This window comes from Ochotona curzoniae, unplaced genomic scaffold (genome assembly GCF_017591425.1).
Source record: "Ochotona curzoniae isolate NIBS_2020 unplaced genomic scaffold, NIBS_Ocur_1.0 contig_4501, whole genome shotgun sequence".
NCBI classification, from domain to species: Eukaryota; Metazoa; Chordata; class Mammalia; order Lagomorpha; family Ochotonidae; genus Ochotona; species Ochotona curzoniae.
In genome coordinates this window covers 18,670,333-18,691,154 of record NW_024466307.1, presented here as the reverse complement: position 1 = coordinate 18,691,154, position 20,822 = coordinate 18,670,333, and the positions used below count along the sequence as shown (strand labels likewise).

At 42.0% G+C, this 20,822-nt stretch overlaps 1 protein-coding gene across 1 annotated transcript in view; it reads right to left on the bottom strand.

The window, feature by feature from the left end:
- Positions 1 to 14,681, bottom strand: part of BTNL9 (butyrophilin like 9) — a 62,905-nt gene extending 48,224 nt beyond the window's left edge. The window contains exons 1-3 of the mRNA XM_040985872.1: positions 14,573 to 14,681; positions 12,290 to 12,568; positions 6,793 to 7,140 (exon numbers count right to left, since the gene is read on the bottom strand). Of these exons, the coding sequence (XP_040841806.1) occupies positions 6,793 to 7,140; positions 12,290 to 12,568; positions 14,573 to 14,681 (736 nt within the window). The remainder of the gene's footprint in view (positions 1 to 6,792; positions 7,141 to 12,289; positions 12,569 to 14,572) is intronic.
- Positions 14,682 to 20,822: the final 6,141 nt, after the last annotated feature.

The following is a 20,822-nucleotide window of genomic DNA, read 5'->3' as shown; positions in this document are numbered from 1 at the left end:
GCTTGGAAAATTGCAAATAAACCTGCCATATGACCCAGCTATCCCGCTCCTAGGAATATACCCAAAAGGAGTGAAATCTGCATGTGAGAAGGGGATCTGTAATCCTATATTTATAGCAGCACAATCTACAATAGCAAAGACATGGAAACAAACCAGATGTGCATCCAAGGAAGAGTGGTTAAAGAAACTGTGGTATATCTACTCCATGGAATATTATGCAGCTATTAAGAAAAAACAAAATTATTCTATTTACAACCAGGTGGTCTCAACTAGAAACCATTATGCTGAGTGAAATGAGTCAATCACAAAAGAACAAATACCATATATTCTCTCTCATATAAGGAAGCCAACATGGAAAGGGTAACTCCAACAGTCCAATCTATCCTGGTTTTTTGATGTTTTTATTTCAGTTTGGTTGCTTCCAAATAATCTCTATTCTCTAGTAGAATTCATCACGTGCTTATGAAGTATATGTTGGCACCATTATTCCCAAGAGACTTCTGTGTTTCCTTTTTGTCATGCATGTGTTGGCTATTCAGTGGTGTTACTTTTTTTCAGGGTGATATACTTTGTTGTCAATGTTGTTGCTGTTGTTGATGTGGTTGTTATGAATTGATGTCAATCTGAAACAGTAATATTATTTCAACCCCAAACAGCCTGTATCTCATGCAATAAGATATTGTGAAGTAATCAATGAATCAATAATCAATATGAGTCAGACTGCTTCTGATCTACATCAAAGAATTGTAAAACCTAATATACTTGTAAGGCTCTATGCTACTCGGAAAGGGGGAGGGAGAGCAGAGAAATCTTACATCACCCAAGAAGGTGTGAGGAAGACGGGAAGTTTAACCTATCAGGATCATAACTGGTAACTCATAGGCAACAGACTCAAATCAGCATTAGACAATAGCAAAACTATGAAGGCATATGGGGGGAATCAGGAGCAATTCCAACAACCTCTTAACAGGAGGTCATATGCACAGAGCAGGGGGGGACCCCAGAGTGGAGCAGGCAGACAGGAGGAAGCTTGCATCCCAACTCTGAAGACTCCTAGATCCTCACCAAGGACTATCAGTACGAGCTCTGAGGACTACATCCCGATTGCCAAGGAGACCACGGGGAATTGGAGTGCCTTCGGAGGCCGAGAACTCTGAGGTCACCCATTTGCATTTGGGTCTCCCACATGGGATGGAAGAAGCCCATACCCCGCCTTGCAGGATCTAAGGTCATCAGAACGACAACCAGGAGCACTGAGCGGTCCACAGAAACAAAACAGTAAACTTCCTTCGGGACTAGGGAGAGGAGCTTTCTCTGGTTCTTGCCTGGTTCCAATTTTGGGTCCCCACTCTCTGATAATGACCATCAGCATTGCTCCAGAAACCCCTCAAAACAAATTAACAAACAAACAAACAAACAAACAAACAAAAACCTAGAATAGATGGAGAACAGCGAGGAAAACTTAGAAATAGGAAATGGGCAGTGGGGATGCACTTATAACTCGCTGGGTGGGACACGAAGATTGGTTGCTCCTCACTAGGGTATTGAGGATTTCTCTGCACACCCCTCCTAAAACTGTTCACCTAAACTGTTGACATATGTCTTGTTACAGTTATAGAGTCAGACTACCCGAAAAACAGCCAGGTTCTGCAAAATCAGGCTTCAACACTATGAACTGCTAAATACTAAAATTAAAGTAGACATGAGACAGCTGAATAGTAATCTATAGCCATTTTAAGGTGTATAGAACCCAGCTGTATATAAACTAATAATTGCAATGTCAAAGTAGAAGTCATAGGATGTGGTTCAGAACTTGTACTCTTTTTGTTGTTGTTGTTGTTTTCTCTCTCTCTCTTTGAACATGCTAGTTACACAATATCATATCAACTAATTCTGGTACGGTATAAATTGTTACTGATGTAATGTCGGGGCTTTCAATTGATTGGGATGATACTCTTTCGGCTGTACCTTCAGACCAGAGACTGTCGTCTCCCCATGAAACTGTTGAACTTATCTGCACAATAAGATGCTGGACTCTATGTTTTGTAGATGCTTGCAATGAAAAAAAAAATCTCAATTGAATTTGATCTGTGGTAATGCAACAAGATGGAAGAATCCACCATGGGGGGTGGGGGAAGAGGGCTTTGGGGAGGGGAGGGGGGAATCCCAGTGCCTGTAAAACTGTGTCTCATGATGCAATGTAATAAAAAAAAAAAATTCAGTGGCAAGTCTCCATAATAGAATGAATGAAGCAGAAGAAAGAACTCAGAATTGTAGCATATTTCTTATCATAATGAATAAACAATCAAAAAGCTGAAAGCAGAGCTGGATTAAGCTAAACAGAACTATTCAAAAATTAAGAGACACTATTAAAAAGGCAAGCATAAGAGTTATGGGAGTTCTAGAAGCTGCAGAAAGCTGAATTCAATTAAATAATATATGAAGACTTTGTTAATATGGAGAAAAATTGGGAAACAACATCCAGGAGGGGCACAGAACTCGCAGCAGAGCTGACCAAAAGCGATCTTCACTAGGACACATGATAATCAAGCTTTCTTCAGTTGAACATAAGGAAAAGATTCTTAAATGTGCATGTGAAAAAAAATTAATTAACCTATACAGGAACAGCAGTCAGCCTCACAGTTGACCCCTTACAGGAAGCTCAACAGGGCAGAAGACAATGGAGTGACATATTCCAGATTCTAAAAGAAATTGTCAGCGCAGAATCATGTACATAGCAAAGCTTTCCTCTCTCTCTTTGAAATTGAAATAAAATACTTCAGTAAAGAAATGTCAAAGAGTTGGGCCTTGGGGTTGGGGGCAACTCCAGCTGCCTGTAGTGTGGTGGCTGTGGGGGGGGTGCCCCTGCTGGGTCGGGCCCAATGCTGGGGACTCATGCCAAAGACACTGCCGGAAGGCAGTGACTGAGTTCTTGGCTTTGGGTGGCCAGTGCACCAAGTGGTGCCAGGCTTTGCCTGCTGGCTGCCCGGCGGCAAGCTCTGGGTTTTTTAAGATACATGGTTGCTGCCTGGGGACACCCATGACTAAGGCTAGTTTTAGTGTAGGTGAGAAGTGAATTTTGGGTGATTCCCAGTGACAGAGTCATGAAAGTTTCAAGCATGCATGAGGACTGAGACCTGGTGGTTTGGAGGGATGTATCCAGAATATAATTTGAGTTAGACAGATTCACCAGTCCAATTAGAAATCCTGAGATGGGGGAGTGACCTGGGAGGGAAATAGTGGGCTCCTCCCTCTTGGGTCATCACCTTCCATGGGAGGGCATGGGAACTAGCACAGGGGCTGGGGTGGCTAGACAGATACCCAACAACATCCGTTAGGGCTGGTTGGATGAGATGGTTGGATGGAAGTAGGTTGCAACACCCATTGGCAAGTATATGAACAGAAGGGTATTTGGGACAGACTGGACTAGTATGCCATACATACTGGCAAGCCAGGGTAGGGGGTGGGCCTGGTTGGGGTTACTGTGGGCTGCCCTGACTGGGCTGCAGCTCCTACTGGTACGTATGAGGGCCAAGTGTGTCTAGGGCGGAACCAGGCTGGACTGTAACACCCATTGGTTCCAGTGGAGGGCACGGATGGAGACAGAACTGACCCAGCAACTGCAACCACCAGCTGATCGGGGCAATGGACTGTGCCGGGCCCTATGCTTACTAGAACACGCAGGAATCTGGACTGGGAATACTTCAAAATTTCTTTGAGGATCTCCCCAGTCGAGACACCGGACTCAGAGTCCTAACCAAGAAAAGACAGAACAAGTCAAGCAACAACCTCAGCTATCTGTTGGCAGCAAAATACTGGGCAAATGGAGACTCTAGAAGGGACTGTGTCAATCAATGGACTCTTCAACAACCACATCGTGTTTGGAGTGGCGAGACTGGTAGCAATCCATGCATGAATGGTGAACTATTGGAACCACCTGATCGAGTATCTCAGAGCACGCCCCACATCCGGGACTTAGGGTGGGTGGGAAACTGGGTGGGGCTTCTTCCTCTATATCTCCCTTTACCTCAAATACATGAAGGAAGCGGTATGGAAGTGATGGTCTTGCCCACTTCCCTGTAGCCCTTGAACCTTTTTTACCCCAATTAAATATGTAAGGATTGTCAAAATAAAATAAATAAATAAATAAATAAATAAATTGTATTACTTGAAACAAATGGTTTCAGGTAGACAAATACCATATGTTCCCTCTGATTTCAGGTAACCTTCATGTAAAATGCAGAATAAATAGACATCTAGGTAGACTTGTATATACATATATTTATCTAGAGCAACTATATAATGCATCTAATATATTGAGAATTGAAGACATATTGCAATATGAATCTCTGATCCCAAATGAAAGGAGAACCCCAAATGGAACTACTAAATATATCTTGACAATAACATGCTGGACTTTCCACCATTATCTATACCCACAAGTTCATGTCACACTTAAATAGCAGAATGATGAATTTGAGACTGTAGCTGAAGGACTACTCAACACTTCCAACACATGAATCTTAGTGACATACACTTAATATCCAAAAATAGCAAGCATGTGGGATAATTATGTATTTTCAGTTTTTCTAACAATCCAAATATTATCATATAATCAAGCTATAAACAATATACTGAGGTGGGTTGGGCATGCAAAGCAGAACTCTGCTTCATCTGCCAATCTTGGCTGATGGGCAGAGGAAGCAGCCCAGTCCTGCTGCTTCTTATGCAGCTGGTATCAACTCTATTCTGCAGGTGGCCAGTGTGCCCTTTGGGCGCCGAGCTTTGCCTGCTGGCCATTCCCCCACCCCAATGAGCTCTGGGGATTTGGGGTGATGAAATATTGCTTAGGGACATCCATGGATACAGACACCATATGTGAAAGTGAGGAATGAATCCTGAGGGACACCTGTCAACAGGGCCACTGTACTGGCTGGTAAGTGAGAGCTGGTGGTATGCAGGGGAGAGGCTGAAGATGTGAATGATCAGACTGATTCACCAGCCAACATGGGAGTCCTGAGATGGTCTTGTTAGTGCAGGGTCTCACTGACCACCACATGCCATACCACATGAAAGCTATGGCTGGGGGCCTGTCTAGCAGACCTAGATCCAAGTACCTTGTTGAGTGTTTGAACAGGGGACAGGTCACATTAGGCAGGGCCATGACACTAACCAGCACGTGAGAGAACCAGGTCCGGGGTAGATTATGTGAGGGGCAAGTGATGAGCATGAGAGCTGGGTTGGGGGCAGACCAGGCCAGGCAGGGTCACATCCAATGGCCTACATGTGAGCTGGACCATGGAGAAGCCAGGCTGGGCTGACTACCTTCTGGCACATGCAAGCCAGTGTTGCTGAGGATTGATTGGGTTTTGCCACAGCATAGCTAGCAGATGCTGGCACAGCAGCCAAATTCTGTCAGGCACAGGTATTTCTTAGACAGATGGTGGCACTCCCTGGCCCCAGTGTGGACTGGGTAGTAGGGGTGGTTGGGACGAATTGAGCTTCAATTCCCATCAGCATGTACGAGAGCTGAATGCAATGTGGGACAGACTGGACCAGTCTACTGTACATATTGGCAAGCATGGGAACCAAGGAAGAGGCAGACCTAGTGGGGTTTTTGTGAGTTGTTCCAACTAGACTGCAGCTCCCACTGATTTATGTGAAGGCCGAGTATGTGGCAAGCAGGATTGGACTGGGCTCCAAACCTTCTGGGTTGTGTAGAACACAGGGCTGAAGACAGAACTGACCTAGCAATTGCAACTACCAGTGTGTGCATAGGCTGATGTGAATGACAGACTGTTCCGGACTCTGTCTTGGCAAACACACACAAAAATCAGATCTGGGATGGCCTCACATAAGGTTTCTTTGGTGATTTCCTACCAACTGAACTGCTGGACTTAGAACCCTAACCATGGAGAGAATTTCAGTTTCCATGGACTGACTGTGGGAGCAGATATGTCAGAGCTGGGCCTCCTCACTGGCTCAGACAGAGCAGTGGACAGCATACCCAAATGTACATTGAGGATATGGCAGTACAGTGGAGCCTTCAGAGGACATCTGGTACCACGGAAGAGAATAGAGGACAGAAAAAATTGATCAACAACCCTAGCCAATCAGTGGCATTGAAGATCTGGGTATGTGGAGACACTAAGTTAGACTATAGCAGCCAGTGGATTCGGGAGAGATTTCATTGTGATTATAGCGGCAGGATCGCCAGCAATTCAGGACTATTGAGCTAACTATATACTGAATCATACATCCCTCTCCCCAGAAAATTCTCTTGCAATTCTCTCAGTGAAACCCATTAACAGGGCTTCTTTTTAAATCCCTCATACATGGGAGTAGCACTTTCATACAATGAGTCAGGGAGTTTCCTCATTTTCTTTGTGCTATGAAAAGTTGAAACAAGATGTTTTCAAGCTACTGTCTATATGAAGGCTCTTATTAGAACTTCGGCATGGTAGTATTCTCTTCATGAGCTTTCAGTATCCAGAAACGTAAATAATAAAATAATTTTATTAAACATACAGTGTAAGTAGAACTTAAGAGTGTTTTTGCTGATTTAAAGACAATTTCAATAGATCACATGCTGTTATATATGTCAATGAATGTTGTATGTGTTAATCTACAAATATATATAGATGATAAAGTGGAATAGCACAATAGCCATAGGATATAAAAAACTGCTCATTATTCTAAAATCCATGTTATAAAAAAGCCTCCATTTTCAACAAATTGCTCATCGCATTCAGAGAAAACGATTTTAAAAGTGCGTTGAAATTAGCAACTGACCTGACACCTCCAGTTTCCAGGTGGCCTCTTCTTGATGAGTTTTAGAATTGAACCAGCATCCATAAAAGCCAGCATCTGAGGGAGTGACTTTCTTTAGCTTCAGGGACACGATTCCATTTATAATGCCATCCTTCAGCATCTCAGTTCTTTTCTGAAACTCTGCCATCTGCACATTTTCTTGATCTTTCCCTTCCTTGTAGAGGTGGACTATGGCAGAGAACCGATTCCTGAAGAACCGCACTTCCATGGCCTCTGCATTTGTCTTAGGAGAGAGTGAGCATGAGAACACCACATCCTCTCCCACGAAAGCCTTGATGGAATTCTGTGGCCCGATCACCTGCCATTGGCCTGTGGGAGAAAACACAAAGATGGTTAAGCAAAATCCGTGTCAGTGTGTCCTACCGAGGGCTGCAGTGAACTGGTGACGTATGTAGACAGACTGTTATCATGATCTTTTTAAACCAAGTGGCTCTTTCCTGTTTCTATTCATACTGTTACAGAAATATCTGCATCAGTTACTTTACTCAACTTCACAAAGTTCTCTGGCAGTGTACCTCATTAGTAATCTTATTTTCACGAGAGTATTATATTTCAGAGATACTCTAAATACTGACTAAGTAGAGACCCTGTGAAATATCTACATTTTCTCCTCTCTGTGTTAGAACAAAACAAAACATACATGAACCTCTGTACTGTTTCCTTTGCTAAAAACCAAAGAGCCACTCCATTTGGATTAACTTACAGGGATAGAGTTCTTATAAATCTTTAGTTTGATGCAATTTTTTTAGTGTCTTAAAGCATAGTTGTACTTTGTAAACATCTGATTGATATAATATTGAAGTAAATATTACTGATCACAGACTAAATGTTTATTTTTATTCGTTTTTTAATTTTTATTTTGAATTGTGAATGTTTTGGTACAATTCCATAGCATATGGAATCCCCCAAGTTGCCCCAAAACTGATTTTCCCATATTATTACAATAGTATAGTTTTTCATAAGGAGTTATAATTCCATCAATCTGTTATTTAAGCATGCCCTGAGAATGCTGGTACAGAAATGTCAGATGGTCCAGCATCCCATTGCCTAGATATGTCCAACACTTTCACTAGGAGTCCATCTTTGATTTGGAAGTAGGGATGCATATTGCATTGTATCTTCACATCTGGATATGGTAGTCTCTATTACTCCATCACTACACATTCCCTTAAGCAAAAAGCCATGAAATAAGGTAAGCCACAGATATGAAGCTAAAACAATAACAACACCAAAATTAAAGCACCACGTGAAAAAAGATGCCTCTGGGTTTGAGCCTTGTTCAGCCATGTGGTTGGGGCAAAAGCAGATCCCTGCAGTGTGGTGGCTGTGTGGGGTGCCCCAGCCAGGCAGGACCCAGTGCTGAGGACTCAGGCCAAAGTCATTGTCAACAGGTGGTGACTGAGTCCTAAGGCCAGTGCACCAAGTGGTGCCAGGCTCTGCCTGCTGGACACCCAGCAGTGAGCTCTGGGGTTTTTAGGATATGTAATTGCTGCCTAGGGACATCCATGGATAAGCCCAGTGTGAGTGTAGGTGAAGGATGATTCTGGGTGATTCCCAGCAACAAGATCACAAAAATTTGGGGCAAGAGTGGGACTGAGGGGCCTGGCGGCATGGCCTAGCGGCTAAAGTCCTTGCCTTGAACCCTCCGGGATCCCATATGAGCATGGGTTTTAATCCTGGAAGCTTCACTTCCCATCTAGCTCCCTGCTTGTGGCCTGGGAAAGCAGTCGAGGATGGCCCAAAGCTTTGGGACCCTGCATCCCATGTGGGATGCCCGGAAGAAGTTCCTGGATCCTGGCTTCAGATAGGCATAGCATCCGCTGTTGTGCTCATTTGGGGAATGAATCATCAGACGGAAGATCTTCCACTCTCTCTCTCTCTCCTCCTCTTTGTATATCTGACTTTAGGGGAGTATCCATAAGATCTATTTGGGCCAGAATGATTCACCAGCTCAAGTGGGAATTCTGAGATGGGCTGTTAGCGTAGAACATCACTTACTTCCAAGCACCAGTCCACACAAAAACTATGGATGGGGCCTGTCTGGCAGGGTAGGTAGCAATATCTGACTGAGTGGTGGAACAATGGACGGGTCACACTTGGCAGTGTCAAGACAATCACCAGCATGAGAGAGAACCAGGTCCTGGGGTAGGTTCTGTGGGGGATGTGTAGGCCCAACCCTGAACCAACAACAGTCTGGGCAGGTCAAGGAGGCAGCATCCGAATGTGCATCCTACAGTAGGATGTGGGGTGGGCCGAGCTGCAACTGGAAGGGAGCAGACTGGGCAGAGCCAAGCAAACTTCAATTCACCAAAAAGAACAGAAATCAGGATGGAGCACAGGTCATTCCGACCTAGGCTCTTACACTGACTGATCTGCATGAGCCAGGGATACTATGCCACAGCATCAAAGGTAAAGACTAAGACAGGTGAGGGCCTAAGCCAACTGGGTCAGAGCAACCACTGGAATGTGCATAACCTAGGGCTGGGAATAGGCTCGGTTGGGGAGCTGTGAGAGTACACCCTTGCTTTGCTGGGGTTCCCATGGGAGAGTGCAGGGGCCAGAGTAGGGGCTGCATTCTGGTCTGGATTTTGCTGCAATCTCCCTTGGCACAAGTGTGAACTGGGGCTGGGTACACCAACCTGGGCTAGACACCAACATCATCTGGTGTTCTGCAGAACCTGGGTAGATATAGGATGGACTAGACTAGGTCTCTGAGCCATGTGTAAGCATTGTCTGGGTATGGACAAGCCTTGGCTGGGCTGAAACATCCAACAGTAAGAACCAGAATGGATTGAAGGCCAGCAAGGAGGGCTGGCCCATGGACCCACCAGTATGTGCAAGATCTGGCATAGGGAGAGGTTCTGCTGGAGGAACTTAGGAAACTTCTCTGTTGGGACACAGTCCCTACAGGTGAGTGCAAGAACCACGCTATGGAGCAACCCAGACCAGGTCAGAGAAAGATACTCACTGGCATACATTTGGCATAGGTCGGGGGCACCAGACTGAACAAGTTCACATCAATCGCTGGTGAATCCAAGCACCAGAATAGAGTGTGGGTGGGGTCAGGTTCAGTCGCAACACAAATCAGTGAGTTTAATTGGCATTCCTTTATATGTCAGTTGATATTTTAAATGTGCACATTTAAGGATCTTTTCCTTATGTTCGATGGATGAGTGCTTGATTATCATGTGTCGTGCTGAAGTTTTCTTTTGGTCAACCATGTCGGGCGTTCTGTGCCCCACCTGGATACTGTTTAGCAATTCTTTCAATTAGGGAAACGTTACCTTATTATGTCATTAAATGCATTTTTAAACATAATTTCTCTTTCTGCACCATCTCCCATAACTTATATTTGGACTTTTAGTAGTGTCTTTGAATTATTGAATACTTTTTCTTGCTTGACCCAGCTCTACTTCCAGCTTTTTAATTGTTTCCCCTTGGCAATAGGAAATGTCTTCCAATTCTGAGATTCTTTCTTCTGTTTCATTCATTCTATTTTGGACACTCCACTATACTTCTAATTTGCTCCACTGTATTCTTAATGTCTGATATATCAGCTTTCATTTGATTCATTTCCTGTGTGATATATTCCTTAAATTCATTGGACTCCTGTATTATGTGTTTCTCATTGCTGTTCTGAAGCTTTATGCTGAGTTTTCTGGATTCCGTGTCCCCCATTTTCCCGATGTATTCCTTAGTTCACTCAGAGGTTGGCAAAGGCTTTTGCTCCTTTGCTGGAGATTCTTTGGTAATGTCCATAGTGCCCCTGTCTCTTCTTTTACTTTTGTCATTGCAATTCTGGTTGATGGATTCTCTTCTTTAGTGCATGGTTCTAAGATGTATTACCTATGGGTCTACAAGTCAATGTTTATGTTCATTCAGTGTCCTGGATTAGGAAAATGCCAGCTGTTCTAAATAACTGATTTTTCAGCAGCACTGATCTTGTCAACACGTGCTGGCTGTTAAGTCTGAGTGCCACCTGGAGTTATTTTGATGGAGTCTGTAGGGTCCAGAATGAGCCCACTCTGGGCCTTTCCTTCAACTCTGCACTGTCTTCTTCACCACCCAAGACGTCGCCCCGGCTCTGTGCTTTGAGTTCCATCCTGCCAATGGTCCACCATAGGGTTAGAGTTCACTGCTCTTTCTCTGCTTGTTGCTGGGCCAAACAATTCAGCAGGGATTGGCAGGTCTCAGACTGCATTCACCTCCTGAGCTCCCCGCATGAACCCAAGCTCCCACCTAGCTGACACAAGAGCTGGGCTAGGACCACCACTGGATCCCTGGCTGTCACTGTAGTCCAGATCACCACTAGCCAGCCACTGGTGGGCTTTCTGTTCACTGCAACACTGCTCTGCCATTGCTGCCACTTCCCTGTATCCAGTGGGCCTCCAGGTACTCCCTGCCTACAGCCTGACCCCTATCTTTTCCTGTAATCTGCTGCTTGTGTTTCACCCTGTCTAAATATTCTCTGTTATCCCAAATTTGTCTGCACCCTATACTGCTTTCTTGTCTCTGTTTTTTTCCTTTATGTATTTTTGTTAATTAGATTGCATTATGTGACAGTTTCATAAGCTCTGGGATTCCCCCAACCCCTTCCCATACTCTCCCCCCATTGTGGATTCCTCTACCTTGTTGCAGTAGTACAGTTCAAATTCAGTCAAGATTCTTTCATTGCACATCTTGTCTCTGTTATGCATTATTTTTAGCCTACTTGACTCTGCTAATGTTGGAAAGACATGCTCTGGCAAGATTTTATGTCTTTCATTTCAGAGATTAATCCTTTAGTGCAGTTTTTCTGTGGCATGTGTTTTCTATGACATTTTTAATTTGTATCTGTGTAACAACTTTCTCTTTATGATGCCTGGTGTTAAATATTACTTGTTTTTATATTTTGTGCATATGTATTATCTTCAGAGAGTGTGTGTGTGTTTGTGTGTGTTGGATACATGTTTGATTCCACCTTCATTTTGAAACTTCATCATCTTGATTTATGTGCGATGAGTGTTTGCTCTGTGAGCCTCCTTGCATGTTTGCAACTCCACAGGGTTGGGTCTTTTCTGTGCAGCACATCATCCCCTCTATTCAGGGTAAACTGAGTATTGGTTTCAAAAGGCAATCACTACATGTGTGTGATTAACGAACAGCCTTTTCTGAACTCATTTACTCACATATTCACTAAACATAAAACTAACATTCCTGGTATAAATACTACTAGCACCTTGTAATAATTTTATTTCATTTTACAGGGAGTAAAAATTGTGGAGGTTTGCTTCCTTCAATTTGTATGTTCACATTTCTTTTGATTATAGATTTAGCACCAATTATTTCTTAAAAATTTTTATGCATCTTTATGCACCTGTTTAAAAGTGGTTTGATATTAGCAACTGACCTGACACCTCCAGCTGCCAAGTGGCCTCTTCTGAATGAGTTCTGGAATTAAAATAGCATCCATACAAACCAGCATCTGGGAAAGTGACTTCCTTTAGCTTCAGGGACACGATTCCATCAACAATGCCATCCTTCAGCAACTCAGTTCTTTTCTGATACTCTGCCATCTGCACACTTTCTTGATCTTTCCCTGCCTTGTAGAGGTGGACTATGGCAGAGAAGCGATTCCTGAAGAACCGCACTTCCATGGCCTCTGCATTTGTCTTAGGAGAGAGCGAGCATGAGAACACCACATCCTCTCCCACGAAAGCCTTGATGGAATCGTCTGGTCCAGTCAGCTGCCATTGGCCTGTGGGAAAAAACACAAAGATGGTTAAGCAAGATCCATGTCAGTGTGTCCTACCGAGGGCTGCAGTGAACTGGTGACGTATGTGGACAGACTGTTATCATGATCTTTTTAAACCAAGTGGCTCTTTCCTGTTTCTAGTCATACTGTTGCAGAAATGTCTGCACCTGTTACTTCATTCAACTTCACAAGCATCTCTGGCAGTGTGTGTTATTAGCATTCTTACTTTCAAGAGAGTACTATATTTCAGAGAGACTCTAAATGTTATCTAAGCAGAGATCCTCTGAAACGTCTACATTTTCTCCTCTCTGTGCTAGAACAAAACAAAACATGCAACAGCCTCTGTTCCATTTCCTTTGCTGAAAACCAAAGACTTGCTTTATTTCCATTAACTCACAGGGATAGATGTCATATAAATCTCTAGTTTGATGTGATTTTTAGTGTCTTCAAACCCATAATTGTATTTTATAAACATTTCATTGATGTGATATAGGAGTAAATATCACTGACCACAGACTAAATGTTCACTTTTATTTATTATTTTAAATATGCTTGGTTCTGCTAAAATTGGAAGCACATGCTACAGGATGACTTTGTGACTTTTTTTTCATGGATTGACTCTTTAGTGCATTCTTGCTGTGGCATATCTTTTAACAGCTTTTTAAAAATCTTATACCTGTGTAATAGCTTCTCTCTTTATAATGCCTCGTGTTAAATAGTCCTTGTTTCTTCTCACTGGATGCCAGTAAAGGGAACAAAGGCATCAAGCCTAGATTTATCAATTAGACACATAACAGTAAGAGTGGCAGGAAGTTCCTTCCGTCATTGATCTTCCTTCTCCACAGTCTAACTCAAAGTCAGAGTTACTGCCACTCAGCTTCTCATTGATCCAGGCTCTCCTGGGAATGGACACAGAGGAAGAAACTCCTGAGATGAGTTGTCTCTAACCTGAGCAATGCCACTCATTTTCCAAGTAATTCATTCCTGCTAGATCTTTCTTCTTTTAGTCATCTCTATGTGGCAGCAATTTTGATAGACTCTAAGAGTAAAGATAATAGTAATTGCTAATAATAAGCTCTACAATTATTAATTAATGTTCTATGCTTTTTTTGATTGTTTTGTTAGAGCTTCTAACAGCGCTGTGATAGTTTCATATTTTGGAGGGGAAACAGTGTAGAGTGAGTTGGAGAACCTCAGAATGGACTCCCACTGTGCGGTTCCCACCACTACCAGCACTTCCCGCAGCCTGAGCTGTACCAGTAAACCCCTGGCTTGGATTCTGCATGCTGCATGTCCTGTCCCAGCACAACCAGCCATCATTCATTTGCCTTTTTTTTTTTTTTTTTTTTTTACCCCAGGAGCTTCCCAAGAACTCAGACTAGACATTATGTAGTTGACTCAGGGGTTCAGCTTCTCTCAAACTCTCACCACTGAAGCTCCCAATCAACCACTGCATTGATAGCGCCTTCCTTCACAGACCTAATCCAGAATTGTTTTGCGTATCTTGTTGTATGTGTTTATATGATCATTGTTTATTGTTATTAATTATTTTTAGTTTTTTTACTAACAATATTTGTGGGGAACAGGGCAATATTTCAACACATGCACATGGTTATAAACCAATGAAACCAGGCAATCAGCATCTCTACCTCCCTCTCTCCTCATTCTGTCAGGCTATTTGGTACTCTCCTCTAATTTTGTATATGATTTACAATATTTTACTGTGAAAGTAAGCTGGTAGTAAGTAAAATATGACTTTGCGTAATGATCTCTGATCAGCTTTTTATCTACAGTAGCAGAGACTGAGGTCCATAACTTCACCTGAGTATCGCTGTGGTATAGTGTGGTTTTTCCATGCCCTTTGGAAGCTCTGCCTCAGGAACTTGGCCTCTGCATTTCCAGCCTTTGAGACTTACTGAGTCAGGCAGGTCAGCTTACACATTGTGAGAGTGTAGTCACCCTGAGAGCACACCACAACCCTAGGGAAGCTGGAGGCAGTACACTGACCTCCACCAACTTTTACGTTGTGCTGATACAATTCTGAGCCTTCAGTTTCGGTTGCTCTTTGGTTCCAGTTGCTCTCAGCATAGCACTCTTTAGCAACCCTCCATGGCATTTCTACCTTCAGGCTTCGCTCTCCTCAACTCTTCATTTTGGTTTTCTGGGATTACCTGCTAAATAAGCCACCAGCACACTATCCCTAGCCCTAAGTCTGCATTGGGGGATCTGGAGCTCCAGAAGAGCTCTTACTTTTATGTCTTCAAGACAATGTGAAACTGCTGAGGTGAGGGGATACTTTTTTCCAGAGAATCTGTTTCTTTGCCCAGCTCTTGATGCCATCATGTGTCTCACAATAACTGCTTTCACTGCTTGCTCTTTCTTCTCCAAGGGAGTGAAGATGAAAAAACTCCTCAGTTTAATACATTGTGCAACAGTAGAGACCTACGGCACACAATCTAAATATAAAAGCTCGTGCAGTCCTCACTACAACCCTATCAGGAATGTGAAACTAGCTCCATATCATGGCAATTGAAACTTTAAAAGTCATGAGGCATAGATCTTACAAGAAGAGGGATTAGGAATGCCAAGCATTAAAATCCTTCTGACACTTAGGTCATTTCCATGATACCCTGCTACATTTCCAGCACCACAGAGGTAAAGAAACCCACCGGGAAAATAGATGGGAAGGAGCAGACTTGTGGTTACTCCAGCCTCTGACTTCCTTCACTTTTTAAAAATCAAATTATTTAACATTTTGTTCACCAGTATTTGCATTGAATGGTAATTGGGAAATGAGAGAAGAGTGAATTTTTCTCCATCATAAGCTAGGCTCCAAGTCAAAGAACTGTGTGCTTGTCATAGTTTCAGGTTACATATGACAGGTGTTTCTAACCCAGATAACCCCAGGTAGACCATTGTCATTTTCTCAAAGACACCACATAGTACCTTCTTCCGTCCAGGCAACCATATTAGAAACCTAGATAGTCTACTGGAGAACCCACTTGCTAGGTCAAATATTTAACATGTATCTCAGCATTTGCAATAAGTCTCCTCCTTGTCACCATGACAGTGTTTCTGGGCTACTATAATAGCAGCTCTGGTGCATGATGATTCAAACTGCTACTCAACAAAAGTGGACAGAAGAAGATTGTTCTGGATGCCTTACCTGATCCCAGCTTGAGAAGACTGAAAGCCAACATGAACACCAGGGCCGTGGAAGTGCTCTCATGGAGTGATTCCATGCTGTAGAAAGAGATGATGGCAGGGATGGGTTGAGAGAGAAATCGAACCAGCTGTCCTGCATACAGGAGCCATGCTGAAATTCAGCACGAACTGATGAAAAACTGAGCTATTCTCATAGTCTGTCTCCCCTCCATGAACATAGCTGAGTGCCACGAGTATGGGAACTTTGGACTTTCTTAGCTGTAAACATATCCTGCTTCTGAGAAGCAAAGAAACATAGGTGGCTTGCAGTGCAGTCAGATGAACTTTGTTCTGGGTGGTGTCAGGAAAACACCTGATATAGAGATAGTTTCAGGTCCGGGCTAGCAGATGAAGCTGAATGGAGGTTAGAAATCTCTTTCTGAAAACCCATCCAAAACTTAGGCACAAATGCTTATAGCTAATTTACTTAGAAAAAATTTTGAGTGACTAACATTTCTTCTATTGGGGGATAAATAAATTGGTACATTCCTACATTGAAATATGCTCCGTGACAAGAGGAGATGAGCCATCAAATCTCAAAAGGGCATACAGGAAACTTAATTATATGCAAGATCTTCAAAAATAAAATATAAAATGTACATTATAAAAATGCATGTATTTAAGTATTTTCACAGTGAAATAAACTTCAATTTTATTTTTCCCATGTTTTTTAAAAATGTCTTCATATGTTATTAAGTGAAAGCAGCCAGAATGAGAAGTTTATATACAGCATGATTCTAGCTACATAGTATCAAGAGAAGAGAAAACTATAGATAATAATAATAATTAAAAGCGAAAACCACTAATTACCAACGGCCTGGGATAGGTTGAAGAAAGAAAGGGGATAAACCAGCAAAATATAGATTTTTGTTTAACCATGAAACTATTCTAAATGAGATTATAATGGTGAGTATAGTACATCAGGCATTGTCAAACATAACAGAAATAATGTTAATTAGTAATATATTAGTGTTAATTTATTAATTATAGTAGTTATAAAAAAACTATGAAAGTATGATTGTCTTAGAATTGTAGCTATGAGGCTGGTGTGCTGGTCTGTAAGGTTAATCCTCCCCTTGTGGCATCCCATATGGACATCCCATATGGACATCAGTCATGTCCCAGCTGATCTGTTTCTTATCCAACTCCCTGTTAATGACCTTGGAAAGCAGCGGAGGATGGCCCAATGCCTTGAGCCCCTGAAAATTCACAGAAGCCTCAGAAGAAGCTTTGGAACAGCCCAGCTGTGGCCATTTTGTCTATCTGGGGAGAGAACCAGAGAATGGAATATTTCTCTTACCTTCTTTCCTTTTTCTCTCTCATTCCCCCTCTCTCTGTAATTCTCTGTAACTCTCTGCAGCTCTCTCTGCACTTCTTTCTGTAACCTACATCCTTTGTGATTCTTTCAAATAAAATTAAGTTTTAAAAATAGTTGTATCTATGAAATATGTAAAATCTGTTCTCTTTATATTAAAAAAATTAAATGCCTATTTAACCTAAAAAATACGTTACTAATAAGTGAATCAGTGAATAGGTGAGGTAGGAAACACATTTTCTTTGCAATTTTTCTGTAAAATCAAAAATAAAAAAAAAAAATCCTTCATTTAAAAAGCTTTTTGTACAATGTATTAGATAAAAAGTTTTATCCTTGGCCCGGCATGATAGTGTAGTGGTAACGTCCTGGCCTTGCACATACATGGTTCCCATATGGGTGCTGGTTCTAATCCCGACGGCCCCACTTCCCATCCAGCTCCCTGCTTGTGGTCTGGGAAAGCAGTCGAGGACGGCCCAAAGCCTTGGGACCCTGCACCCTCATGGGAGACCTGGAAAAGCTGAACTGATCCTTGGAGCTAAGAAGCTGTAAGCAAGGCATGAAAGGATTATGATTAATGACAACATAAGCGACTAGATGTGATTTGTTTGCATTCTGTGCCTGCCTTATTTTATTTAATATAATGTCCTCCATTGCCATTCCTAGTGAAAAGTGAGAGTTTCATCCCTTTTATGTATTAATAACATAAACATATATCTATATATACATCACATTTTCTTGATTTATTCTTTTTCTTACCACTGGTAGATACATAATTTGATTACACGTCTTTGCTATTGAACAATACAGGTTAGACGATTGTTCAACATGATGTTCTCAATTCCTTTTGACAGGCATGTGTTAGTGGGATCACATGGAATTGCTGGATTATACATTGGTTTATTTACAGATTTTTTTTTCTCTTACGTTGCAAAAACATTTCATATTTTATCATGTAGAGTTTAATTTAAAATTATTATTATCATATACTGTTTGTATATTTGTATGGGATACAGGGCAATATATATTCAGCATGAAACAAAGAACCATTGAAATGCTCCATTTCCTTATCTTTTATATGTGTTTTTAGTCTACCAGCTCCTCTGTTCTAATTATGTACAGTATATAATGCATTATTTTGAATTATAGTCAACTCACTGTGCTGTGAAATACTAGAATACATTTATATTAGAAGCTGTTTCAGTCCTGTTGTCCATTTCCCTCTAGCTTCTCCCCATTGATCTAAGTTCACATTAACTATTTGCTTCAACTGCCACGTATGAAAGTGAAAACGTGGTGTTTGTCTTTCTCTGTATGTCTTATTTCACTTAATATAATGACCTATAGTTCCTTCTAGTTTGTTGCTAATGTGAAGATTTATTTTCCTATGGCAGAAAATGTTGCATTGTGAGTATATTCCAAATTTACTTTATCTAATTCACTATTGATGGACATCTGGGTTTATAATTTATCTTGGCTATTATAAATAGTGATGCAATGAGTATGATATGCAGGCATTGCAAATGACATAATTTTTTAATAAAACCTATGTCATTTCACAGAAAGCTTACAGAGAGAGAGAGAGAAAGAGAGAAATCTTCTACCCATTCTATCTGAATGGTTACAATAGCTAAACCAGATCAAACTGAAAGCACGAGTCAGAAAATTCATCCAGATTTCCCACAAGGATGTAGGGGCCCGAGGAGTTGGATTACATTCTGCTGCTCTCAGGAGCATTAGCAGAGAGCTGCATTAGAAGTGGAGCAGCTGGAGCATCAATCCGAACCCATTTGAGATGCGATGCCAGTATCCCAGGCAGCAGCTTACTGTGCTTCGCACTATGTCATCCCTAAATGGTGTCTTAACTGTTAAATCAGATGCCTACCTCAATCTATTTTTAGTTTTTTGAGGAACCTCCAGAATGTTTTACATATGAGTAATTTAACATATTATATTATATTAACAATATAACATTAACAATGTGTCAGAGTTCCCTTTGCCACACATTATTGCCAGCATTTACATTTTTTAATAGTAAACATTCTAACTAGAGTGAAATGATACCACCTTGTGATTTGGATTTGCATTTCAATCATTGTCAGTGGCATTCAGCACATTTTCATGTACCTGTTGGTGCTCATATATTTTCTTTAGCTATTCAGATTAGTTGATCATTTTTTAACTTGGCTTTGATTGTTGTAGAACTTCTTTAGTTCCTATTTCTTTTGGGATATTAACCCCTTGTCAGGTTAATGTTGATTATTTCTTTGCAGTGCAGAAGGTTCTTCATTTGATACAATATCATTTGTTTCTTCTGCATTTGTTGCTTGCACTTTTGGGGTATGATCCCAAAAAATGATGACTTAAGCCAATGTGTGCGGGTGATCCCTCTGAGGAGACCCAGACCTGAGGTGTGTTGACCGCACCGAGAAAGCCTGGGACACAGGGCTTGCAGGTGAATGAAGCAATGCACACTTTATTGAACTCAACAAGGTATGTATACGCTAGGCATGTTACCTAGACAAACACAGAAAGCCTCTAAAGATAGCTGACAAGGAAATGATGTAACAATCACTGTAGCAGCAGCAGAATACTAATGCATGAGTATATTATTAGTAAAAATGCTGCATAAAATGACACCTATCTGCAAACACTCTGATCGCTGATAGATAGGGAAGACTTCCAAGATGCTCATAGTGGCTTCCACTCAACAACAGCATGCCAAAAAAATACTTTTTCTAAAGTTTCACCTTTCCAAATTTTACATAGTGAGTTGCTTTTTGTGCAATAGGGAAGGGAATTTTTATTTTGAAGTAAACTTGTGATCATATTTGATGGTTTAAAATGGTCTTGGAACTAAGTTCTTGGCTCAATATTTATTCATATTTAAACCATTCTAACAGGAAGCAGATAGACCTCAAAACAAGGGTCAACTCCAGTACAATGTTACTGCTCCACCTACTGGTGTTTTAGTGCAACAGCATCCAACAGAAATGAAATGTGAGCCTCGGATGGATTTTTTTTTTTTTTCCTGTTTCTAAAGGCAGAATTGGGCTCTCATTTTTTAGCTGAAATGCTTGTCAGGCCCCACAAGTGCATACATACACTTCATTAAATTTCACTATCATGTTTCCTGCTTACCTGTCTCATGACTGAAATCCTCTTTTGGTGGCTGTGAGGGGCGCCCCTGCCAGGCCGGACCCAATGCTGCGGACTCAGGCCAAAGCCACTGCTGGAAGGCAGTGACTGAGTCCTTGGCTTTTGGTGGCCAGTGCACCAAGTGGTGCCAGGCTCTGCCTGCTGGCCACCCAGCAGTGAGCTCTGGGGTTTTTAGGCTATAAAATTGCTGCCTAGGACACCCATGAATAAGGCCAGTTTTAGTATAGGTGAGAGATGAATTCTGGGTGATTCCTAGTAACAGGATCAAAGTGGATGGTAGCATCAAGTCCCCATGGATTTACATTCCCCTGGACACATTTGAAAGAAAAAGGTTTATCAAATTGCCCAAACTGACAGCATGGCAATTGCAACCAAGTCTCAAAGCCAAAAGCTGTGCAGATCCCATTCTTGCTGGATCGCGGGAAGGAAAGCATCCTGATATTGTGATTGCAGCTGAGAGCCCTGGGCTGTGCTCCCTGCTCCCTTGCAGGCTGCCCCGCCTACCTCAGGGCTCCCTAGCAGCATGTTTAATTCTCACTGCTCTGATGCTGGCTCCCAGCGGTTGCCTCCTGTAATACAAAT